General features: G+C 45.5%; 1 protein-coding gene across 1 annotated transcript; it reads right to left on the reverse strand.

The window, feature by feature from the left end:
* Nucleotides 1–265: 265 nt before the first annotated feature.
* Nucleotides 266–27,040, reverse strand: col15a1b (collagen, type XV, alpha 1b; the record flags this gene model as incomplete). The annotated part of the gene is made up of 43 exons (XM_080010497.1): nucleotides 266–2,305; nucleotides 3,324–3,439; nucleotides 3,659–3,856; nucleotides 4,177–4,251; nucleotides 4,420–4,527; nucleotides 5,428–5,556; nucleotides 5,919–5,983; nucleotides 6,451–6,595; nucleotides 6,729–6,827; nucleotides 7,270–7,295; nucleotides 7,542–7,623; nucleotides 9,037–9,081; nucleotides 9,889–9,948; nucleotides 10,125–10,181; nucleotides 11,163–11,216; nucleotides 11,342–11,377; nucleotides 11,707–11,796; nucleotides 12,100–12,162; nucleotides 13,414–13,473; nucleotides 13,656–13,739; nucleotides 13,968–14,003; nucleotides 14,108–14,170; nucleotides 14,609–14,650; nucleotides 14,829–14,864; nucleotides 15,204–15,263; nucleotides 15,590–15,724; nucleotides 15,875–15,910; nucleotides 16,569–16,622; nucleotides 18,475–18,660; nucleotides 19,248–19,409; nucleotides 19,546–19,608; nucleotides 20,066–20,143; nucleotides 20,383–20,445; nucleotides 20,556–20,582; nucleotides 20,711–20,914; nucleotides 21,353–21,399; nucleotides 21,852–21,966; nucleotides 23,240–23,338; nucleotides 23,588–23,662; nucleotides 24,940–25,092; nucleotides 25,207–25,416; nucleotides 26,410–26,597; nucleotides 27,010–27,040. 43 exons carry the CDS (start codon nucleotides 27,038–27,040, stop codon nucleotides 2,083–2,085), a joined length of 3,978 nt encoding a protein of 1,325 aa, XP_079866623.1. The 3' UTR covers nucleotides 266–2,082.

Raw genomic sequence — 27,040 nt, forward strand, 5'->3', positions numbered from 1 at the left:
GATGCTGTTGACATGTATTCCAGTTCCTGATAGAGTCTAGTTCATAACCTGTCCTGTTTCTACCTGATACTTACCTTTCTGTACAAAAAACATAGTACTTACCTGCAATACTCGCCCCAGTATAATGTGTAGTGGAAAGGAAAGTAGTCAAGCTTCAGTCTTGTTTCTGTTGTTTTGACGTATCACACGAACGGTATAACACTTATTTTTTACTGCCAACACATGTAGAAATATCATGAGACAAAATAAGAGTCAAAGACAATACTTAAAAAAAATGTAACGAGACATTTATTCGCTGAGCACCATTCAATGACAAAACATTAACTTTTTCCTCAGTCAAACAGATTTTTGTTAAAAAAAAAAAACAATCTAACATTCTTTGAGGTTCCAATCGAATCATCTTAACACTTTGAGCCTCAACAAATAATTTTTTACAAAATACTGTTACTCTGTGAAAGAACAGCTCCAGCTCCAGTTTGTGTTCCTCATTCAAAAACCCACTGGTACATAAAAAAAAACAAAAACCAAAAAACACAGTTTTGACAATGACAACACATATATACATTTTTTCAATTTCGGTCAATTTTGTCAAAGTGAAAATATGTGTCACTCTATTTTTCTGATTATGTGCCGCTAAAGCATAAATTAGAAAAAAACAACACATAAAAAAAATGGATTTTAAAATCATAATACTGAAACAAAGCTATTCCTTCAACTTGAACATCAGGAATTGGAGATAATGTTTGGCTACACCTGGAGTTCCATCGAAATCTGTATTTCTCAAATTATATTATTAGATAAGAAATAACAATTGAACTATCATTGGGCTGCTAATTTCCTTTTTTTATGAAAATATATCTAAAATCTATATTTTTAAAAATTTCATACGAGTGATTGAAGTTGGCTAACACAATGTTTAATTATTCATTTTTAATTTCTATAAAAAAAAAATTTCCCCCTATGATAACTTATGATGTCCTTAATTGAGTGTTGGGAAAAATGGTGAGCTGTTAAAACGTCAAATTTAGTTAAATTGAGTTAGCTCATGTTAGTTATCACACACTGTCCCTTCAATCAACAGCTCGGTCAATACATTTCAAAGAAAAACAGAAAAACCAAATCATCAATCCATCCAATCGGCATGTAAACAAACCAAGACTGTGATGTACATGGTGAGTGCTATAATGTACGTGGGGAAATGCTCGTGTGAAATACCATATAGGAAACTATATTTGTTTCAGTTATCCAAATGTGAAAGAGATTTCTTACTTTATGACAATTTGATGGTTCAGGCAGATATCCCAGTATTCATTTCCACGACGCTTCCACGGGACGGAAACCCGATCGACTCGGTTCTTCCAGAGAACTTGAAGGACGTACTTTATAAGAACCCAAGTCTGTTTTTTTTAAGTATGTGGGAAACATGGTGGTGTCAGGTGGTCGGCAGCTCGACTGCATCGGATGACTTCAATAATTTGCAGACAAAACAAATAATCATAATAATACAACAATAATAGAGATAGGAACAAGGTCTTGTTCTGCTGCCGTGAAATTAAACGACAATGGAATGGTATGATGAAATGGAATGAGGATTTGGGCAGCGGGGTGGGGGTGCCGACTAATGATATTAGATAGGAAATATACGGCGACCAAACATATAGATTAAATTACACAAATAGAAAACTTTGGGAAACAATTTTTTACAACAAATTCTGATTTAACTGGACCGCTGGAATGTGTGTGCGTGTGTGTGCGCGTGTAATGGTGTTGAACATCTGGGTGGGGATCCGCACGTGTATATGTTTTCATTCGCGACCTCGTGCACTTTTCTGTCTGTTTGACCCATTGTTCAAAAACGACCACTAACAGTAAACTGTGTTTGTTCCTACTTATCTAGATGTGTGTGTGTGTGTGTGTGTGTGTGTGCGCGCGCGCATGCATGTCTACAACAGTGAACGTCCTTGTGCAATCAAGAGGTGTGCATGTGTACGGTAACAACAACAACAACAACAACAACAAAAAACCCAACATTCTCTAGGTGTCACTTTGCAGCCTGCCTGCATGTGTACGTACTCAGCTGTGTCAGTTCTTGATGGGGGATGCGCTTCCCACGTAGGTGTTCTCGATGCACAGCACCACATAGTGGTTGGAGCAGGAGCGGCTGTGCTGCCCCAGCAGCCGTCCCGTCTGCAGCAGCGACGCCTGGCCCGTCACCGCCATGTCGCCCGTCCGCCACGCCTCGCAGTAGTTAGTGGTCATCCGGATCCCCGTCGTGCTGGAGCCGTGCCAGATCAGTTTCTCCGGCCTGTGCGGGGTGAGAGGTTTTACAGGTGATGGCACACTGGCCAGTGCTAGTGACCGGCCGTACTGTACTACTGTACTGCCCCAACGACTGCTAGAGTCAAACCTTCCCTTGACTCAGCTGCTGTCCGAAATACAGACAATGAGCAATAAAATAGAATCCTCCATGATAACGATGATCAATTTATGAGATATGTTTTCAATACAGTTCAATACAGAGTCCGTATTGTCTCTACCCACTCTATATCTATGTCTCTATATAGTCTCTACCCACAAAGACACGACACAAAACAGCCAATCGCACAGCAGAGAAGCAACCATGTGACACGAACAGCCAATCGTACAGCAGGAGCACTGGGGCATCCTCCGCTCTCCGACCGGGCAGTGGCTGCAGAGATGAGGCCCCCGGAGCCGACCCGGCGGGTCTTCCTCAAACACCAACCCCAACTCGAACTCGCCCTCCTCCTCCCAACCCGAGCCCGGCGCGGCCCCCATCCCCGCAAAGGGATGGGATATTGTGATAATTATAAACCCCTATATCCCTATAAAACCCTTGAGCGAGCAGTCTCTAATCAACTCTATCTCGCGCCACGCTGCCAGGGCTTCACCTGTCTCCTCTCTCCTTTTGCTCCTTGGTGGCCAACTGCTTCCTTTGACACAGTTAACCACCAAATCCTTCTCTCCACCCTCTCTGAGCTTGGAATCGCGGGATCTGCAGACTCCCTGTCCAGGCCTTTCAACACTCTATGACAGTGGTGTCCCTCAGGGCTCCGCCTTGGGGCCTCTGCTGTTCTCATTGTACACTCTATCCCTTGACTGTGTGATCTCCCGTGTGATTCTCTCATGTCACTGTCCTCCTTCGATCACTTCACTGGCTACCCGTCTCTGCTTGCATCAAATTGAGGAGGCTGGCACTCTCCGACAAGGCCGTCCATCTAACTGCCCCTCACAAACACACACACACACACACACACACACACACACACACACACACACACACACACACACAAAGACATACTTACCACGCCGGGTCTGTCATGATGTTGCGTCCGTCAAACGAGTAAATTGGCATGGTGGGGTCGAACACGCCTCCGTTCCCAGAGAAGATGGACGCCCAGCTGCTAAACAGCACCTCCCCCTGGAAGGAGAGAAGGTGTGATGTTGTGTAAACGGACACAATTGTATGTGATTTAATACAATTTAAACTAATGTAATGCACCCCAATATAATACAATATAATGTAAACTAATCAAACCCATCACAATATGATCCCTCCCTATATGATCTAATCCAATCTGAGAAAATATAATATAATGCAATCCAATCTAATCTAATCTAAATGTAGAGACTGTGTCACCCTGAGGTTGACCACGGGCATGTCGTTGCGGTCGGCCTTCCTGACGATGGTCGCCAGGTCCTGGAGGTGTGAGGAGAGGAAGGCGCGGTACGTGGCCGTCAGCCCCATGGAGCGAGCCTGCTGGTAGCACTGGAAGTCTGCCCCCCGGATGCCCCGCATGTCCCCCCGCAGGAGGGAGTTCAGGGCCACCAGGTGGAGCTGGTGGAGGGAGGGAGGGAGGGAGAACAGGACATGAAATTGTGGTAATGTCTAAAAACATGCAACATAAATTTTAGTGCATTCAATCCATCAAGTTGTTAAAAGTTGTCATCTACAACTCAACTTTTGCCAAATAAAGAATGGAAATGAATTTGAGTTGAGCTGGTTTTCAAATTTTTGGATGCAAACGTGCAATTTATATGATACATTGGGCTTTTTTTTTTTTTTTTTAAGTGATACAGTATTCCCATGTTTGAGGATCTGATTATTTCCAGGTTTAAACTCAAGTGTAGGATCTATATGATGTGCTTCTCACTCACCCCGGGCACAGCGTTGAAGGCCTGTGGCAGCAGGTTGTAGATGGGGTGATATCCCAGGCTCGGCTCCTGCAGCTCCTATTAAAAAACAAAACACAAAAATCACTAGTACTACAACTGGGAGTTTGGGTGGTTCAGAGCAGTATACCTTGCCTTTACTAGTCCTTTACTTGCCCAGCTTTTTGGTTTCTTTGTATTAGTTATTAGTAGTTTGCATTCAGCGTCGCACATGATATTCAGGTGTACCTGGCTGTACGTCCTGTGTGGTCGGCTCCGTTGTCCTGGTCGACTGAGAGCCTGTGAAACTGCTGAGGGGGACGGATCGTCCGCAGGAAGCTGGATCAGCTCTCCTAACTGGTAAAACACACACACCACACCACACCACACCACACATCGAGTTGGTTTGATCATTTCAATGTAGCTTCAGTATGTTTTACACATCACTCAGTGTTTTAATGTGCAGATGTGAAGAAGATATCTGCAAATTACTTTTTTTTTTTTTTGCTCTCACCTGTATAGCCAATGAATTATTATTTTCTTATTTTATTTCCATATAGAGTGATTGCCTCAGCCTTTTGGCTCGCCTGCTTTATTGCTTATGGGCCTGTGCTCGCATGGCTGGGAGAGTCGCGCTGGCGTTGGGAGTTGTCCATACTCCCTTCGAGTCAACAGCGTTTTTAATTGTTCAGGAAGACCATGAGCCTCAGTCATCATCATCATCATCTACTTCAGACAGTGCTTCTCATTTCTGGTAGATACATTTCTGGTAGTAGAAAACTGCTTCCTGCGCACATATTCTCTTGCACGTGTAGGATAAGATTCTGCTATTTTTTTCCTGAACAACACACCATGTATTATTGTATGAAACTAGGGGCGTAGTCGCAAGACGACACCCAACCCTTTCTCTAAGCCTTTATGCTTAGCCTGTACACTTTTCTGCTAGCTCATTGTACTTCTCAGGTGTACCCTGCAGGGTGCACTTGGACAAAGTTCCCAGCTGTTATTAAATAACTCAAAGCTTAAAGGAGTAGTACTTTGACTTATTTCCCTCCGCTCTCATCCTTGATCACAACCAGCGAACCTGTCGGCTCCGGGGGAGGCCTGACCCAGAGATCTTCCACAGACGGTTTAGAGAGAAAAACTGCAGAAACTACTACAGTAAAATGTCATTATCAAATGTTTCTATATTAATAGGCTGACTAAACAGTTGAGTAAGTATATAAAACTCCACATATTACACGCACATACACATACCTGCACTTTGCGCCAGCCGTTGCGTGACCTGATGTACAGTTCTCCTCGGTCGGACACGTAGGCCATGGTTCCCTCCGATGCCCGGTGGCTTTCCCTGGCCAGAGCGTGGAGCGTCTTATAGGTGGTCACCTACACACACACACACACACACACACACGCACATGCACACGCACACACACACGCACACGCACACACACACAGCATGAGAATTGGAAAAAAAAAAAGATAGAAAGAAATTGGCATTAAGAAACACAAAATACGACCAAAATGAATAACCTCGACAAAAACGTGTTTTCCTTGTCATCAGCGGGACCAGGAGATACCCTGTTAGCATATCCTTTGAATTTTCCAAAACCCGAGAATAGCGACACTTTTAAAAATCTACAAATGTGAACTATCATCAGGAAAGTTATCAGGGATAACTTAACTAACGTGTGTGCTGGTATGATGTTTGCTGTATAAAGTATTTTCCTGGACATTTGAGGCCTTACCGGGTTGGCGTATCCTGGTGACCCTGGTGGTCCGGGAGCGCCAGGGGGGCCGGGGACGCTGACAGCTGAAAACAAGGAAAAAAGACGCTCCCGCGGTGAATTACAGTACAATGTGCATACTTCTGTCTTCATGCCTTAAATTACATTTCAGTGGACGATCAGTTACAACTAAAGGATCATTTGTAAATGTGATTTTCTAAATGATCAATGAAATATGTTTATATCTTCAAACTGGCTCAGACAGTTTTGAATAGGCTGTGATGGGGCAATGCGTTTAATATGCCATTTATTTCACATACTATTTATTTTAGAAAAAATACAAATATAATATGTATAAATAAATAAATAAATAGTTTGGTATTATAGAGTCTGGGGGGGGGGGGGTCATGAGGGTCTTGAGGAACTATGAGAGTGTGTTGTGTATGCTTTTATGGACATCGTACCAAATAACATTTTTCAAACTTTAAATCTGTCCAGCACCTCTCTCTCTCACTCTTTCTTTTTCTTCACACACAAACATAGAAGTACAAACCTGATCCATACACAGGAGGCGGTCCAGGGGGCCCAGCAGGGCCAGGGGGCCCTCTGGGACCTGGGCGTCCAAACCCAGGAGCCCCAGCCTGGCCCGGGGAGCCGGCTGGTCCCGGGGAGCCTACGATGGACTCACCCTTAGGGCCCTGAAGGAAAATACAGGAGCATGAACCTACTGCTCTGTAGTTGTCCATGTGATTTCAGTGGCAGCTCGTAGCGCTTCATGAGGGCCCTTAGGTGAAAGGAGCCAAATCAATCGACGTATTAAAGGGAACTAACCACCAATCCTGATCGTCCAGGTAGTCCCGGGGGGCCGCGGGGTCCATCCTCACCTTTCTCTCCTCTCTCTCCTTTGTCACCTCTTTCACCTTTAGCACCCTGAGAGAGAGAGAGGCACAGACATCCGAGAGATTAGGTCGCCTGCGTCACGACTGCATTTCAAAGTAAAAGCGCAAGAACTTCAAGGACACAGACAGACACTGTTACATTACATTACATTTAGCAGACACTTTTATCCAAAGCGACTTACAATTGTTCAAACACCGACGGACGCAGCCATCAGGAGCAATGAGGGGTTAAGTGTCTTGCTCAAGGACACTACAGCATGCTAGCAGGAGGAGCCTGGGATCCAACCAGCAACCTTTAGATCACTAGACCACCAGCTCTACCTCCTGAGCTACCATCCCCACCATCCCCACTGTTAGTGCCGAACGGATATCAGCCTTATGCACATTATTACTGTATTGAATACATCGCACACAGTATAAAATACAGTACACAGTGTATTAAATACAATGCACAGAGAGAGGGCAGAACTTACCACAATCCCATCAGCCAACATGGGCACTGCAGAAGAGAAAAATGAAGCAGATGAAGGATCAGAAACATGTGTAGCTTCTCTGATTTCAGCTGTAAGTATAACAATACATTAATATAAAAAAAAACCTGGATGAGGAGCATTGTCTTAAATGTTGTTGCCGTCCATTTAATTGGCAAATATACAAAACTGAAGATGTGATGCGGTAACAGTGCGACTCTCAGATATTAGACGGTATAGACTTTTACAGATGTTTTTTGGAGTAAAAGTCTTACCTGGTGTGCCCGGCTCTCCAGGTAACCCGACATCTCCCTTTTCACCTTTAGCTTTGGCGGAACCTGTTCTCTCACTCATATCCTATGCGCACACACGCACACGCACGCGCACACACGCACACACGCATGCACACACCCACACACACACGCACGCACACACACACACGCACGCACACCCACACACACACGCACGCACACACACACACACACACACACACACACACACACACACGCACACACACACACACACACGCACGCACGCACATGCACACACACGCACGCCAGTGCACAGAGAAAGACACAGCAAAGCACACACACAGTCAGTGTTTGAGTGTTTTAGTTATAGCACAGTTTACCAGTTTAACCAGAGCCAGCCGTTTAACACAGAGCGCCGCAAACACCTTGTTAAACACAAAGGGAAGGTGAGGTGAAGGGGAGGGGCATGTTACAGGGAGAGGACGGGTGTTTCTCAAATGTTTTCATGGCGAGGGGAACCCCTGCTTTCTTTCTTGCAGTACATCTCTGCTGAGGCCCAGGAGGAGGTTGAGTGCCACACCCACCATGATGTTTAAAAGTCCCCGCATTACGATGCATCTATCGGCAGAGGCGTTCACCACCAGCAACAACTTACAGAACAAAACACTGGGAGAGGTAAAAGGCCACATTCCAATCAGTATATTTTTCACTATTGTTCAACCATAACCTTATTTTTTGATGATGGGGAGTCAACCACCCGAAGATTCGGATTGACTCCCAATGATTGAGAGATATGGTTTTCTGTTTCGGTCTATTGGGAATTTTGCCAGACGGACCAGGGCGTTGTAGAGCCAATGCAGAACCCAAGCACCCAGCAAAGTGAAGAAGACATTTCAGGTAAACAACCGCACCCGTTTGTATACCTGGAATCCAACCACACCCACACCCACACCCACACCCACGCCCACCCACACCCCAGCTGTGTTCAACTCACTTTCAATGCAACCAGTTGGAGAAGTTATTAATGTATGTATTTTTGCAATCAATGTATTGGAAAGAGCAACAACGTCAGGTTCTCTATTCTATCTCATAAACGCCTGTTAGAAAATGAGCATTTCCTCTTTGTTTGAAAGTGAGTTGAAGCACAATGAGAGGTTTGGCGAGCACCTGCAGGGTCCGCTCTCTCCCTCCCTCCTCAGTCAGAGCTTTCATCCTCCTGTGACATGATGAAAAGTAGTGTGGACTGTGGACATCTCAGCCTCGTTTCAATAGAGGCGAGCGGAGACAGAGGGTCAACACACCGAAGACGAGGAGGAAGGAGGAGAAGGAGGGAGGAGGAGAAGGAGAAGGGAGAGAAGTAGGGAGGGATGGGGGGAAGATGAGGTTTTATTTTTTTTGGTTTCTTTTGAGCCCAGAGCAGAGCGCGGCCATGCTGCAACACCGACACCACAAAGACCAATCAGACGGCCGGATCGGGGAAAGCGCACCGGGCCGGTCGGATGGTGAGACTCACACTTACTCGTCCCTTTTTGCAGAATGGCCGCGGGCGCACGGGGAACACTGTCTTTGAGATTTAGAGGAGAGGATCACCGGCATCAGGAGAAATAACCAAGAAATCAAACTAGGAACTCTGTGAGCTACCAACAGTGGAATGTCCAAAAGCAGTTGGCATGGCAAGTTTAAAATGACAATAAAAACCTTGTGTTGGTGATGAAAGTCTTTCTGTTCCACATATCATCAGCTTCGCTATTGGGTCATTCTCATGAAACCAGCACAAAACACGTCTGAAATGAATTGATACACATCTTCACGGAGAATGTGGAATAATTCATTTCAATATTAAAGTACACATACGCCTACAACATGGACAACTTGGTTTTTAATTACTGTATGGTATCATGGTATATTATGGTGCTTTTCTTATCAAAAAAATATTTTCTGCATGCATCCGGGCAAAAATACATTGTTATGGTCATGTACCTCTACATTACTCTAACAATGTAGTATCTCTTACTTTTGAAAGAAATATAAATTTTATTCATTTTAAACATTACATTTTTCATCTGTCACTGTGTGTTCCACCATGTTACGCTTAAGTGCATTCATTACCGTAGCAGTCATCTTTAATTGCCCGGACGTGTTACGGTTATGAATTTTTTTATATGAAAAGCACAGAAAAAAACCCTAAAATAATGTCACAGTTCAAAACAACTAACGGGTCACATAGGATGCATTGTGTACTTTTACTGTTAAAATTAATTATTTCACATTCTCTGTGAATATGTGTATCAATTCACCTGTTTTATGGTGGTTTCATGAGAATGACCCAGTTGCTACATAGAAATAAAAAAGTCATGGGTTTCGTACTCACTCCGTTCAGCCCCAGAACTCGTCCGGGAAGGCCGGGCGGGCCAGGCGGTCCAGGGGGTCCCTGGAAGAGAGAGAGAGAGAGAAAAGTTTTCAAATTTAAAAAAAGCACTATAGCACAAAATGTAATATTGACAGAGAAAGAGATAAAGTGAGAGAAACACAGAGAGAGAGAGAGAGAGCGAGAGGAAACAAGAAGTCACTCCACAAAGAGGCAATGTGCATGTTTTGGTCTCTTACCCGTTGACCAACAGCGTCTCCTCTGTCTCCTTTCCTGCCAGGCATACCAGGACGTCCCTGGAGGGATGGACAGGTAGAAGGAGAGGGGGGGAAATGAGACAAAACCCAATTGGAAATGATAAATATTTGCATTTCTGTGCTTTCCTCTCATTAGAAAAGTGAAGGACCGTCTTATTAAAGGCTCCGTTCACACCTGGCATTAAAATGCGTCTCGGGTGATCCAATCACAAATGGCCAGCTCAAAGTACGGGTGTGAACGCACCCAAGACACATTGAGATCTGATCGCTCAGACCACATTGGGAGGTGGTCTGGGCTGCATATGGCCACATTCTTTTAGCAGTGTAAACGCCAAGGTGTCCCAGGCCACATTGAAGGACCGCCTACTCAACTGACGTCCTCTGCGTACCGCGAGCGGAAGTACTCATTGCGCGGCAATGGCGTCATATCAAAGTGCGACACAACGAGAAGCCGCGACAGCAGACAAAATGGATTCTTGTGGACGGAGTACGCAGGAAACGAGCAGTCTGATCCCCACTCGGGCCGAATAGTCAGTACAACGGAAGCTGGAAGAGTCATATCGCAACCGGGCTATTTTTGAGGAGATTTAAAAAAATGCTAGAGGGGACCGGGTACAGTCGATCATGGCAGCAATGCAAATGTAAAAATAAAACACCTCAAAAATGCTTTCAGAAAAGCCAAGGAGTCAAACAGCAAGTGCGGTAGGGACAGGATAAGACGTCCCTTTTACAAGGAGTTGGACAGGGCGCTAGGGGGCCGACTGTCATTCTGTCCCGGTACGTGTTTATTTGCATGGAGAGCGGGGAAGTGAGAGTGATCCGATCACAAGTGGCCATTCGAGATGCTTGTGGAGACGCATTCTAATATATATAAATATGTAAAGATGAAAAATATCCCTCAACCAAGGAAGTGAGCCAACTGAATGATGCACAGAGGCAAAGATGCACAGGGGAAGCGACAAAAGACTGAGAGTTAATGTTTTTGGTCGTTAGGGAAAAAAAGGTTCCTCAGATACTGACCGGCCGACCAGGGAAGCCGTACTCTCCTTTGTGTCCTGTCGGTCCTATCGGGCCCTGAAACACACACATACATGAAGGTTATATATTATATTTATTATGTACAATAATGTTCATTAAAACATTTGAAAAGTAAAATCAACACAAATGTGATGAAAATGGTCGGTTTGATATGGACTCACTGTCAGACCAGAGGATCCAGGGAAGCCACGCTCACCCTGTGAAAAGGCAAGGCATCATGGGAAAACATGGAAGCAGGGCAAAGAGGTCAGAAGGTCAAGACTATTAAGTTACAAAATACTGTTTTATATATGCAAACAAAAGTACGCTGGCGTTTACAGACTTTGTTCCATCTCCCGGGGAACCATTTTTATTTGTCCGTATTTTACTGATCTTGCATGAGGTTAAGACCACTACGTATTGAGCAGATATTCCAACCAGGCGTGAACCCAGGTCCACTGTCCCTCCAAACTCTCCACTTGTTTATATTTTAGCTATACCAGAATAGGTAGCACAGAGTAAATCAATTGGGGGCTCATATGGTCACCTTGATTCCTTTTGGCCCCTGGGGGCCCCTCATTCCCGAAATGAGGGAACCGTCAGCAGCAATGGTCACTCCTGGTTCTCCCTTTTCTCCCTGTGACGCAGAACAACAGAGGGCAACACGAAGATGATGAAGAAACCTATTTATTCTGTGCATAGTATCGCATTTTGAATATTTTTATATATCTATTACTGTTCATTTTTTTGGATTTGTTTATGACTATTTGCAATAAATAAATAAATATATACATTTTTTTTTATTAAAAATTTTAAAATAAATAAAATAAAATAAATAAATACAATCTAATTCCTAAACTCTCATGATAACACACTGAGTACTCAATATGTACGATTGTATTTGTAGAGAGTTGCTCTGCTGCTTGTTCCTTCTTCCCACCTTATATCCTGCTGACCCCTGGATACCTGTATGGCCTGAGTCTCCCTTCGGCCCTCGGGGGCCCTGAGAATGGAGCAATGAGGGAGAAACATAGAGGTACTGTAAGAAGGTTTTCACAGGGAACGCTGGGGGGGCGGGGCAGGGGGTTGGTGGCGTAACAAATAAAAAAATGAGACCAACGTCACCCTGATCAACACGACTCGCTAAAATACTTCAGATATTTTTTTATTTGGTGAAAACCTCACTCCACCATGAAGTCATCGTGCTTTATCAGGCAGTTTGAAAGGATCTGCCGAGAGGTTTCATGACTTAGATCATTTCAATACTGTCATCAAAATATAATAATAAAATATCAATCCGATCCAACCCTTTTTCTATAGGTATAGATGGATACAGCATCACTGTGAAAAACACCGAAATTGAAATCAAACCGGAGGTTAAGTGACCGTGCTTGTTCTTGTCGTGTAAAACCTACCCGGCGACTTCCACAGCAGCAAAGGCAAAAGTGAAATCACAGCTCGTTACGTTTCTTTCAAGAACAGAAACAACGTGTTGACGTGATGTAAATTGAATGAGCCGACCCAGAAGGCGCGTGAAGGTTGAGGAAAAAAAGGTTCTTACAGGGAATCCAGCTCTGCCAGGCAAGCCTTCAGGGCCCTGCAAGACACCCACACAAGCACATGCACGCACACACACACGCGCGCACACACACACACACACACACGCACACACACACGCACACGCACACGCACACACACACACACACACACACACACACACACACACGCAAACACAGAAGCATCAGCAGCAGATCTGTTGTTAATGTCACTTTTTAGGAAGCAGCAGAGTCACGCAGCCTCATGTAGCAGCATATGGGATGCAGCGAGCATGCAGCGATGTGAGGCGGAAAGCGAAGGCTGACAGAAGGAAAGGGCTTTTTCAATCTGAGTTCGGTGGAAGGTCCTCGTAAAACCTGCATCAATTTAACGGAAATCCCTTCCATCCCAAAGTTCAAAGTGGCACGGATCTTATAAAGCCCAGTGTCACGTTCTTAGAAAGGAAAGGTAAACTGTAATAGCAAAAATAGTGAAATATCCTCGAGAACAAACTGCCTAACTATGGAACTATCCAAAGTCAACTTATAGTGAGTTGATATTAAGTTAAGAATTCAATTCAATTCATGTTTGCAAACTATGCAACAACGCTGTGCACCTTTCAGAAACTGTGGAACGGAGCCAAGCTACGTTAAAAAACAGAGGAAGTGTACTGAACTGCTTCACTGTCCTTGTAAAGCTGCAGTGTTTCTCCACTCACCGTGGGCCCGGGGGGTCCTCTGAACTCAGCGAAGATGCCTTCTGTGTCGTTCTGCAGCAGCTGGGGACAGAACACGTCCAGCAGAGCAGGTGGTGAGTGTCATGGTGAGCGGATCGCTCTGCGGGGACCTGATCAGGGCTAAAACCTGGGCTGGATTCCCACAATCGTTGCCTTTTTCAGCCCTTAGAGGTCCACGAGAAGAAAGAACTAAAACGTGTGTGTGTGTCTGTGTGCGGACGTACATCCCGCAGGTTGATGATCGGTCCAGGTGGACCGGGTGATCCGGGCGGTCCTGCGACGCCGTGTCCGTCCACACCACGATCACCCTGGGGGGGGGGGGGGTGATAAAATATAAAACAAACATACAGAATGGAGCACTGAATGTGAATCCTGACCATCGCAAGGAAATACAGACAGATAAATACACCCTGCAAACAACTAATAACAAACAAATGAGCAAACTCCTGATGTCCTTATATTGCCCTTGCACACAGTACGTTAACATGTAAAATATATTAATAAAACGTTTAAAATCTAGTTTCTAATGTGCCTACCTTAGGCCCTTCCCCGCCTTTCTCTCCTTTGGCGCCCTGCAGGAAGAACAGAGTCATTCAGAAAGAGAGGAAGATAGGAAGGGTAATACAGGGAGTCCTGGTGTGTATTTCTATTGATCCACTGTTGGGTCAGTACCGACCCTGACTCCTGGAAGTCCAGCCAGACCCTGAAGTCCCTGTGGCCCTGGATCTCCACGCTCCCCCTACATCACACACAATCAATAATCACAATCACATACACACAGACAGTGAGTTTCATTTATGAAGTGCTGATTAAAAACATTGCATATTGTCAAATTGGCCTCATGCATCTCGAAATAACCTCCATTTAAAACAAATATACAACAATATTTTACAATCATGGCAGTGGTTGTGGAGAACTACCTTTCATTTTTTCCAAAAACTTTACAATATTAATTGGCACCAAAAAGGGTCCCTAAGGTATTGCTACCATAAAAAGTTACGAAAAGTAAACAAAAAGTCCCCAAATTATGTGAAAAAAAGTCACAAAAGGGTCACAAAATGTCACCGTTTCAAAGAAAGATAAAAAATCTAAAAAATAAAAAAAAATAAAATAAAAGAAAATCGAAAAAGATATCATGCATTCGTTGATTCTCATGTAAAATTCTGCAAGGACCCACCTTGACAGAGGACCCCGGGGGGCCAGGAAGCCCCTCCATGCCCTGCAGAAGACATGACGGACAGAGGCAACAGCCAATCAGAAGCCAGGAACCATGGGACACGACTGAGTGAAATATCAATCATCTCTAATGGACGCAAAAGTAACTCCCTTTGTAAGTCCAACTCCATATGGAATTCTATTTAAAGTTCAAATTATAAGATGATAAATTAATAGGATACCTTTGGTCCTGGGGCACCTGGCAAGCCAGGTGGACCCTGGGGGAAAAAAGCAAAACAATATAAGAGAATTGTTTTAAAATGGAGCACAGTATACAGTGCAATGCAATTTTGTGAAGTTAAATTCAATTTTATCATCATTGTACTTCAGCGGAGTACAACTCCAGCGGGAAGTGAACATAACCTTCCAATGGTGCAAATGGAAAAGAATAGAAAGGAGCATTAAACTGTAAAGAACCTAAAGCAAACATACAGTAACGGTAAAAATTCTGTAAATTTAGGGCGGAAAATGTGTAAATTTTGGACAGATGAGGAGCAGTCGCCGCCATCTCTTGGGACGTAAACGTGAGAGCAGAAGTGTACTGGACAGACTCTGACCTGGGGACCTCTGCCGCCAACGCCGATGAGCATGTCACTCTTCCCTGAACCTTCCAAGTCCTGAAACCCAAAAGAAAAACGCCGTCTTTTCAAAGTCTCACAAATCCAACAGCACTGCACTAGAATGTTTCAATGTCTTTTCAAAGTCCATTTTGTCGTTCTTTTTGTATTTCCCTGAAAGACGCATCAACAGTTGCCATAATACGAAATTCGGTTGAAACCTGATATATTAAAAAGAAACACATATCGGTTTTTTTTCTTTAATTGACGTTAACAAGGCTTTCCGTGTTTTAACCCTGTAATGGCTCCACCTCCCAATTTCCATCACACCACAATATGCTCCATGTGCTGGAAGAAACGGGTGTATGGGGCGGGAAATGGGTCACCTCAACAAAGAATCTGGGCCCTGGAGGTCCGGGTCCGGGGGGTCCTGGAGGTCCCGGGGGCCCGGCTGAACCATCTCTTCCCTGGGGACCCCTGGCTCCTGTGGGCCCGGCAGTCCCTGGATCGCCACATTCACCCTGACATGAGGGAGGTTTTTCTTATTACAGGTCAATCCTGATGAACACACTGTGCTCGGTCAACGTGTCGGCCCATCCTGCCTAAAGCTTCATATGGGCGTGGTCATTTTTTAGGGATAATAATATTTTTACAGCGTGGTAGATAATTACCTTTGGTCCTGGAGGCCCAGGTGATCCATGATCTCCCTGTAGAAGGAAGGTAGGAAAGAAAGAAAGAAAGAAAGAAAGAAAGAAAGTAAGAAAGAAGGAAATTGAAGCACTGTTCAATTTAATTGAAACGTCTTCCACATTACGGTCAGTCATGTGCTCTATACTAATTAAAACATATCAAAAAGTTTGAAAACTAGGAGTCGACATTTTATGATATTAAATTTGGTTATTATACAAAAACAACTTAATTTTCATCTTTTTGATACATCACAGAGAAAAATGAATCCTATGACGTATCGTCCATGAAACTCTTAGAGGGTTGGAAGGGAGTTTTGAATTGACTTAGACATAATATACAGCCTCCTGAAAAATATATTTTCGATGTTTGTTACCTATTTGTAGTGCTCTTCTATGTGACTGTTTTCTATGTTTGTCTTCATGTTTTTCCACTCTTTCTGACATATACAATAACACTTCCAGCGGCGGCGCATGCACAAAAACGGGAAGTGAGATAAGAACATCCACATCCGTAATCTGTTAGAAACGATTGGTCGGTCGTCAAATCAAACTTTCACTCCTAGTGAGAATCAAACAACGGGTCTTGTTCAGAGAAAAAAAACCCTTGAATTGTCATGACATCGGATTGCCGCCGGTTAGAGCGGCAAAATGCCTTAAACCGGAGCAGGGATCTCACCTTCAGTCCCGCGCCCCCTGGTGGTCCTGGAACCCCATCTTTTCCTGCGAGACCCTGGAAAGGCAGACGGGCAGACGGGCAGATGCAAAGAAAGATACACAGACAGACAGACAGACGGACAGAGTGTGAGGATACGGAATCATGCGTTTACAGACACCACGGTGAGTAGCCGTTGCTGGTCCGTTGAGCCATTCCAGCGGGGACAGTCGCCACGAAAGCCGTTTCCACTTCCGCTTGGCCGCAAAGCAGAGGGTTAGTAGGAGCGGAGGATGCCAGCGGCTCTCAACCGTCGCCGGAACTCACAGAGTTCCCAGGCACATCATCAAGTCACAACGACTACTGAATCAAATCAAACAGCTTATCAAAACTAATTTTTTATTTTATTAATTTTTTTACTTCCAAAGGTTTGATTACAGAGCCACGGAAATCTGCGTTTCAACAACGGCGGGGAAGTGCTTCGCAAAGAATCGGTTCGCTATTTTTCAACGCAGGCCTGATTAATGTCTGTTCCCATAATTTATAACTGTTGATAGCACAACCTGCACTTTATTGTTGAGAAACTTACCACTCTGCTGCATCTTCCCACTATTCTTCAATGCAGTTCAGTGGAGCAAACGATCAAGACTTTAAAAGGTTTGGATCTCCTTTTAAAAACAAGTGGAAGCTCATTATAATATACTATATTTATATGAAGAATGGTTGCAAAACTTCAACTATATCAGGTTTTTATTGAATCTTTCGTCGACTTTAAAGTTTGCCCCATTGGACTGCATTGAAGCCCGGTGAGAAGCGGCAACAGAGTGGTAAGTTTCTCAACGGTAAAGTGTTTGGCGACGTTGTGCTATGAACAGACATAAATGATGTGAACCAACATTTAAAAAAAACAGCAAACCTATCCTCCCGATGTGAATTTTAATGAAATTGTTCCGTGTTTTTTTGGCGAGGGCGTACAGCGCAGCGCACCTCGCCAGGCGTGTTGGCTGAGAAGCTGGCAGAAGTAAAAATACAGCAGACCAGTTTAAAAAGGCAAGTTGTCTCCCAAAACCATGTTGTGATGAGGGAAGCGTGACGACGGCTCAGCAAAACGGAATATGGCGGGGGTGATATCGGGGGTCAAGGTCGGGGGTCTGATATCAGGGAGTCAAGGTCATCAACGACAATGACAGAATCTCAATGCAGACCGGGGAAGCATTAGAGTCGGTTGTCAAGCATTCATGGATATAAAAAAGAATGAAAAGCTTGATAATACCTTTGAAACATGCACACGTCACGCACACGCACACGCAGGCACGCACGCACGCACGCACGCACACACACACACTCCATGTTATATCCATGTCAGTACAGCAGCTCGCAATATCCAGCCCCTTATGGCAGTTATAAATATGTTTAGGGTCGCTGCCATCCAGGTAAACAAGCCAGTTTTAAATATGAGTCAACATGGTGGGAGATCATGTTCAGTCAGTAGCCGGAGTATTGTGTCTCTGGGCTAAATTTGCTTTTTTTCTTTGAAAGGGGTTGAAAGGGGTTCAACAGAGGGTCGACTGGGGCCCATAATTAATAACTCACATTTTCTCATTACAGTTTTTGCTTTCAATTCAATTTGTTGATAATAAATTAGCTGTTAAGAAACCTATGACTTTTTTTTTTTCCATACAGTTTTTATAAATGTAGGAAAATTATGCCTTCATCTACTTGTGGTAGCAATCTTAGAAACCACATGAAGATTTATAGTTTGAATAGTCTGATTATGATCAGAACGGTGAATTACCTTTCAACTCAAATGCAAATGTTCAGCTTGCAGACAAAATATCCAGGCTTTTCACTGAGATTTCTGCCTTTTCACGTCTTTCTTCTGCCCCCCTGCAGGGTTTTGTCGACCCTGGGGGGGGGGGCGGCAAAGTACCTCGCCTGATCCCCAGGTGGAACCGGAGTCAAACCCAGTACCGGCACCGGAGAAGGAACCAAAATCGGAACTGAAACCGGAACTGAACCCGGAGCCGAGCTCGGGGCCGAACCCGGCGGACAACGCGGGGTCGAGCCCCGAACCCTCTGAAGAGCCACCAGAACCACTAAACCAATCCTCAACCGCCTGGGAACGGAGCGAGGGAGGGGGGAGGTCGATGCAGGCAGGACGGTGGGGGAGGACAGAGGTGTGTCCACATGGGGAAATGGAAGGACAAGGAGAGAGGGATGGTGAAGAGGAAGGGAGAGAGGGGTGAGAACACGACAGAAGACAGGACGATCGTACACACTCATTGGAATACGTCAGGACGCGACGGGACAAACACAACGCGGGTACGCAACGTGACGGGAAACGAGAGCAGCGAGGGACAAAAAAAGACATTGAAATAGACTGAAGACAGCGGGAGACAGACCGCAGCTAAATAACAAAGTGCCGGTCGAGCTTATTTACAAAATGCCTGAAGCAAAAGGCCTAGAGGATGTGTACACTATCTGCATTGCAATCTCATGAGTAATAACAGGCTCACAATAATATTCACTTTCAATTCACTACACTCAGTTATTAAATATATAAAGATTTGAGAGATTTGATATATATATATATATATATATATATATATATATATATATATATAAAATACACACACACACACACACAGTATATAGACAGTATATATATACATATACAGTATATTTTTTGCCCATGGGACTTACTGGTACTCCTGGTTTCCCTGGTTGTCCGTCCTGCCCGCTTCTTCCAGGGGCGCCAACCGGTCCGCCCTGCCCAGGGGAGAGGCCCTCTCCTGGGCCAGACGGTGGCGGATTGGGTCCAGGGGATCCGGGAGGCCCTGGGGGGCCCGGTGGACCAGGAGGACCCTGAGGGAAAACAGGTTGGAACAGGTTGGAACTCGTCGTCACACCGCGTTTTTTATCTCTTTGTTTTAAATGATTTTATTTGCGTTAATGTGTTTATATATATATATTTATATACAAAATAAGAACATTCTCCTACCCTGATCAGTTCTGTGTCGCTGTCCAGGTCTTCAAATCCAGAGCCCAGGGCGTCTGCTCCGTACTAAAGCACAAAACACACCATCGTCATGGTAACACACACTACACTGTGGTCAGTTAAAGTATTTTAGTACAAAAACATCAACATCCAGTCAGCAGTCCTAGCATTGTGTCTATGGGGCAAATGAGCTCTTTCTTTGTCGTGATAACTTTTTAAAGGGTTGAACCGAAGGCCCTGAAGGGCCCATATTAAACTCACGTGCGTTACTCCAATTTATTGATTTGAGATTTGGACCTATACGGCTGATCAGCAGTTCAAATCTTCAGACTGGTTCTTTAATGGTTGATGGTTATGTGGTTATGGTTTAAATGATGCGATTCAAAGGATAATGATGTCTTGACCAACTTGTGGTGGCAATTTTAGAAACCACGTGAAGCCAGGTTAATCTTTGTTTAAAAGGCCTGGAAACAGTGAGATCAGTGAAAAACAATGTCAAAGGTTTTTTCGGAGAGGCACTTACAGGTACACTGCGTGATCTGGGGGGTCCAGGTGGCCCCGGGAGGCCAGGGGGTCCCGGTTGACCCAGTCCAGGGTCCCCCTGTCAAAGGAACAATACAAAGAGAGAAGGAGAAGGAGGATCATGGAGAGGAGTCTCTTTACATGCCTCACAGATACTGATCCTGCTGAGTCAGGGGCGGGGAAGCTCTTTGGAGTTCGGGACCAGATCCGTCACTGAAAGGTTGTTTCTTTTGGGGGTCTCTTTTGGGTTGCATTGTGTCACAGCTTGTTCGGATGAAACAGCAACGATCAGACCTTCTACGGAGACAGTTTCTCTACCTTGTCTCCTTTGTCTCCGGCTTCTCCAGCTAGTCCTGGAAAACCCTGCGGTCCTCGCTCCCCCTGGAGGGAACAGCCAGGTTACATCGAGAATAGAGCAGAATAAAATCCAGTAGCCTCAATGAGGAAGGAAGGAAGATTGGGGAAATTTTGTGAAATGATAAATGACTAACCTGCTCTCCATTGTCTCCTTTGCTTCCCTGATGGAGGAAGTAAAGACACAGGGAATAATGTCTGTTATTGTTATTATTATTATTATTATTATTATTATTACTACGACCGCTCATTCCACAAAGAAAATCACAGACAGCCCCAGACAGCCACACACCTGTTGTCCGTCCTTTCCTGGGATCCCGGCCGCTCCCGGCGGTCCGGTGGGGCCCGGGGACCCCCTGGGGCCTGGTTTGGCCTGAGCTTTGCTTTGTGTCCCGTGCACCATGGGAGGGGTGGGGCCCGGCGGCCCGGGAGGCCCTGGGTTCCCCATGGGCCCAGGGTCCCCTTTCTCTCCCTTGGGGCCTTCCCTAACGTCGGTCTGGAAGAGACAAGATGAAGTGTTTGATGGGTGGACGGACGTCCCATTGTTCCAGTTTACTCGGTACAGACTGTCAATCAAAAACCAGGATTTATTATTGTTTTGAAACCTTTTTATTTTTTAATATAAAAATAAACTTTTTAATATGAAATATTTCGCAAAATGTAAGAGAATGGAGAATGGCGTATAGCATGTCAAAAAACACACGCTGAAAAAAAATAAGTTTAATGTAAGTCAGTTTAATGTAATAAAAAGGAGAACAAACGGAAGGAACTAACTGAAGGATTTTTTTTGAGCTTGATCCATTGACTTTGTGCAGAGACTGAAGCATATTTGGAAATACAAATACAATATGCATGTGTGCACACACACACACACGCACACGCGCACATGCACACGCACACACACACACACACACACACACACACACACACACACCTTTGAACTTCCAGACCTCCTCCCGAGTTCGTCTGTCATGACCGGCCCTGTGCACAGAATGAGATCATATGAATTAATCAAAATTCTCAACCAATTAAATGACAAGATACTGCAAAAAAAATAAAAATAAACAAGTGGGTTACTGCTCAAATGAGGGTATATTTAAAAATAGGCTCTTTATTACTAAGAACAATGTCATTGGCATACATAGTGTAAGTGTGTAATGTAAACCTTTCTTTTTTCTTTTTCTCTGCATATAACAGCAAGTATTACCAGACGCATTATAATGCAGAATACTTTGAGACACAAAAGTCACATAGTTCAGATTATCTGTGTATCTCATCCCATCGTGTTATCATAGCCATTCTATCACATTATATTATATTGTACATCTTTAACCAGTGCTTCGTGACTGTGAATGAAAACTGACTCCATTATCACTTCTCATAACTGAACGAATGAAGGATTATGAATATGAATGAGGGAGGGCCACGCCCACCTCCAGACAGAATGTCGTAAGTGGCCTCCGCGGTGGTCATGTGACCTGAGTACTCATCAAGCTCCGCCTCCGGAGCAGCAGTGGGCGGAGCTCTGACTGGAACGCTGTCCTTCTCCTGAGAGAGAGAGAGAGAGTGAGAGACAGAGGGAGAGAGGGATGGAGGGAGGAGAGAGAGAGAGAGAGAGAGAGAGAGAGAGAGAGAGAGAGAAATAGATGGAGAGAGAGGGGTACGGAAAAATAGAGAGACAGAGATAGATAGAGAAAAGAGTGATAGAGAAGTGGAGTGAGAAACGTGGAGACGTTGTATTCATGGAAACGTCGACATTCACAAGAAAAAACTAGAGATCAGATTTTAAAAACTAATAACGCAGAGTAATAAAAGTAGAGCCATCAGAGTTAAAGCTAAAAAGTTAAAGTGAGTTAAAACAGTTTAAAAATCCCCCAAAAATCAATTTCTTCAAATCATGATATAATTACGAAATGAAAAGTCATATGAATATCTAACGATAGTGATGTCAAACGGGATCGTTGCTCGAAATATCTGATGCCGTCGAATAAGCCTCATGGTGGGGATCCTCTTCTGGAGCTTCAAAGTACAACTTTTATTATTATGGGATGTTTGTGGTCAGACTGACTTCCAGGAGGATCAAAAAACCGGAACAAAAACACACACACACACACACACACACACACACACACACACACACACACACACACACACACACACACACACACACACACACACACACACACACACACACACACACACACACACACACGGTATGTTGTATCAGTTTCCTGTTGATTGAGAGCAGGAGATCTGAGGTTAATGTGTGTGTGTGCGTGTGCGTGTGCGTCTGTGTGTGTGTGTGTGTGTGTGCACAGTCACTAAAACTTAACCTTCAAAATTTTTTATCATTTATCTCCTTTCCCCTTCCATTCATCCGCTCACTCATCCATTGCCCTGTTGTGATCCATTCATCCTTTCATTTATTCATCTGTTTATTCATCTATGCATCGCTCCTTCTGGTTACATCCATCCATCCACAATGTACCTTTCTATCATCCAGTATTCTTCAATCATCCATCCATCATCCATCCGTCCATTATCCATCTATTCCATTCATCAATTCACTCTCCTTCTCCCTATCATTTCATCCATCAATCAACGAATTTAGTCAGCCATCACTCACTCCATCCACCGCTCCATTCACCCATTCACTCTCCTTCATATCCCAATCAATGCACCACCCATGACCGTCATCTTTTTATTCATCCATCCATCAATCTCCTGTCCATCAACAGATTCATCCCTCCACCCATTCCTTGCTCCAACCATCCCACTCTCCCTCCATCCCTCCATCCCTCCATCCCTCCCTCCGTCCTACCAGGGCCGAGATGTGCTTCCTCTCCAGCGTGTTCTTCCTCAGCTCCTCCTCCGTCTCTCTGTCGTCCGGCGGCTCGTCTCCACTGGCGTCGCCCGAAGCCTTTCAGTCAAAACAAACGTCACCTCTCGGCACAACAACACCGCCTCGCACACCCCCGGGCCTCCACACCGCCACGCCCATTTTTAGTTTGACTCAAATAGACTAGGATGGCGACTCTTAAGCGTGAGGTACAAAGGCACAGGTGTCAGTCCAGGGAGTGGGGAATGGTCCAGGTCCTTCACTGTACCACCACAGAAGTGTTATTTTTTGGGATGGACAGCTAGATGTGTGTGTAAATACAAGACTTACATATGGATCGTCTTCTTCACACTGTTCCTCAGCTGCTCTGGGGTCGTCTTTTATTACCAACTGCTGAATGGAACCCTGGACGGAGGGAGGAAGAGGGAGAGAGAGAGAGAGAGAGAGAGAGAGAGAGAGAGAGAGAGAGAGAGAGAGCAGAATCTGAAGCTATATTTGTTAATTACACATTAAGACGCTTGTATTTGGTCGTGGTTCTAATAGTGTAGTGTATAAAACACACACACGCACTGTAATATTACACTTTTTGTTTTATTATTTTATGTCATTATATTTGTTATGTTATTTGAACTGACAGTACAGACAATATTGCTGAACCAGAAATGTCAATGAAGCTTAATGGATTAAAATGAGCAGATGAACGTGGGAATGAAAATGAGCACATCTATATTTCTGACTGGTTGTGGAGCGCTACGACAACTAAATAGATAAGAAAGTATAAACAGCCAACGTTGTTTTTTTAAACTGTTGGAGTTTAAAAAACTTGACATCACAGGACACTTGGACGACTTTCAGTCAAATCCTATGGATCTGGGCAGAGCCGGGTCTTTGTTGACGTCCCTGACTTCCTCGGCTGATATCAACACACCCCCATGTCCTCCTCTACCCCCCCCATCCCCCATGTCCTCCCATCTCCCCCATGTCCTCCCCTATTCTCTATCGTCCTCCCATATCCTCCCATGTCTCCCATGTCTCCCATGTCTCACGTCTCCCCATGTCTCCCCATGTCTCCCAAGTCCCCCCATGTCTCCCATGTCTCCCCATGTCCCCCCATGTCTCCCATGTCCTCCCATGTCTCCCCATGTCTCCCCATGTCCCCACATGTCCCCACATGTCCCCACATGTCTCCCCATGTCTCCCATGTCCTCCCATGTCCTCCCATGTCTCCCCATGTCCCCCCATGTCTCCCCATGTCTCCCATGTCCTCCCATGTCCCCCCATGTCTCCCCATGTCTCCCCATGTCCTCCCATGTCTCCCCATGTCTCCCATATCCTCCCATGTCTCCCCATGTCTCCCATGTCCTCCCATGTCCTCCTATGTCTCCCATGTCCTCCCATATCCCCCCTGTCCTACCATGTCCCGCTATATCATCCCATGTCCCCTTTGTCCTTGTCCTCACAATGATTCTCTCCCCCTTCCTCTCCTCCCTCAAGTTTCTTCTCATTTTTTGTTTTACTTTTTTTAAACTTTTCTCTTGCTCCCTACTGCTCCCGCACAGGCCTCAGTTGTGACATGAAATTCTATCTATCTATCTATCTACATCCATCCATCCATATAAATATATATATATCCCCAAAGACATCCTCCTCCTCCTCCTCCTCCACACCCACCCTCCTCTTACCACAAACCGGTCCAGTCCAGTTCCTCCAGCGTTGGCGACGAAGATGCCCGAGTCGTGGGAGAAGCTGAGGCGTTCCGCTCGCCGCTGGAAGGTGGCGCGCTCCCCCTCGCCGCAGTCCATATAGAGCCGCACCTCGTCGAACTCCACCGCCACCTGGACGCACCGGGCACAACGTCAAACCTCCGCCTCGGCCGAGTCACACCGCGTCACATCCTAACGCGCTCCTTCCGGGCGTCGGGCCCACCCGGCTAAATCCGACACACTCACGGTGAAGCGCGTCCACTGGGCCGTCATGTCCGGCACGGTGAAGGCCACCGCCTTGTGGCTGTGCGAGGCCTGCTGCCGGTCGGTGTAGTACAGCAGGATGTTCTGGAGGCCACCCTGCACCGGAGTGAGGGCCAGGCCCAGCTCCACCACCTTCTGACGGGCGTCTGTGATGGCGAACAGCACCCCTCCCCTGGGGCTGCTCGGCCAGATCTGCGGCATGAGGGTAGAAGAAGAAGACTTGAAGAGACGGCTGCTGAACCTGTCTATCCACGTTTCGACCATTTTTTCATCTGGAGTCCGATTGGATCGGGAAATTCCGACCCGGTTTCGAGGGGATTCTTTCCTCCCGCAATGCTCTGCGTTTTCTAAAGAACGACACCCTGTCACTGGATGGGACACGATATGGCACGATAACGCGTTTTCATGGCGTGACTAAAAGATATACAGGGATTTTCCAGTTCTCCAATTGAATACCCAAGCCGAGGATCACAGGTGTCTTACCAGCTCAAGGTACTGTCCTTTAAAAGTGACTTCAAAACTCCACTAGGTGGTGGCAGAGTGCTGCACGACCCGACGACAACACAAATGTACTTTTCATTTCACACATTTTCCGTGGGCCATGGAGGGCCAGAAGCAAACAGGTTTCCATTTTCAACCAATCGCGAGCTGGGTTCACTAATGTGTTGACAAATGGGAGTGTGGTTGTACGTATGAGTGTTGGTATCAAAAAACCTACAGACACTAGAGGTGAGTGGAACATACAAGCGCTTCACAGGTCAATGTATAAATTAATCTTCTCAAAATTAATCTTCAGAGACAGATGAGAGGTCCAGGTCAACCAGTAGACATGTTGCAAGGACCGCTACGAGCCTCCACCAGAGTTTCCTCTGGTTTGGCCCCCGCCCAGGCATAGTTCACCATATTTTGGGGACGATCACACTAGGGGTTCAGGCTGCGCCTCCCCAACGGATCGGGCGGAAAAACACCAACACCAAGACAAAAAAAACCATCATGCACAATGCACAAGGAAGTCAACGTGTCGGTGTCCTCTGCAGGCCGCTGCGGGAGAAAGGGTAAATTACTCTTGATGCAGAATTCCTTCAATTCAGGTTTGGTTGTTGAGCGAATCAAGACCATCATCCACGTCGAGATCTGCGCAGACACAATCCAATCATTAACAATGAGTTCTCGCCACGACTTTACCGTGGCGATGATGGCAAAGTCACGGTAGAAGGAGCCCGGGATGAAGGTCCTGGTGAGCCGGCCGATGTTGGCGTCGGGTCCGAAGCTGTAGGCCGCGAAGCCGTCGAAGCCCGGCGTGAAGGAGACGGAGGGAGGGAGGGGGACGCCGATCAGCTCGGTCAGGTCCAGATGGCTGCCGGAGCCGCGCTCTGAGGGAGGGAGAAAGGGGGGAGACCTGCTTCACAAAGCGACAAGTAGGATGTGGAAGAGCTTTTTTTCAAGGGGGACATAGGAATGAACTCTGACCACAACATCGGGAAACCGCCCGGCACGGAGCACTGAACTCTGCTATGGCTGCTGTTTTATCTGAGAGCCTGCATCTCGCTGACAAAAAGGCTGTTTCCTCGGTCGTCAGCTGATCGGGCTGGAACCACCGGAGGAGCCGGATTCACAAACTGTTTAATAGTGTTGAATAAGAACCAAGGTTTATACCAAGGGTCTGTTATTTTTAATTAAGTCAGAAAAAATGGAGGGAGGGTGTGAGGGGGACACAGAGCGAGCGAGGGGCAGAAACAGCAGAACAACATGCCAGAACAACAGACGGCCCCTCAGCTCCGCAACCAGAAGCCCGAATGGAGCAGCTGGACGGCAT

This window comes from Zeus faber, assembly GCF_960531495.2.
Source record: "Zeus faber genome assembly, chromosome: 12".
Classification (NCBI taxonomy): Eukaryota; Metazoa; Chordata; class Actinopteri; order Zeiformes; family Zeidae; genus Zeus; species Zeus faber.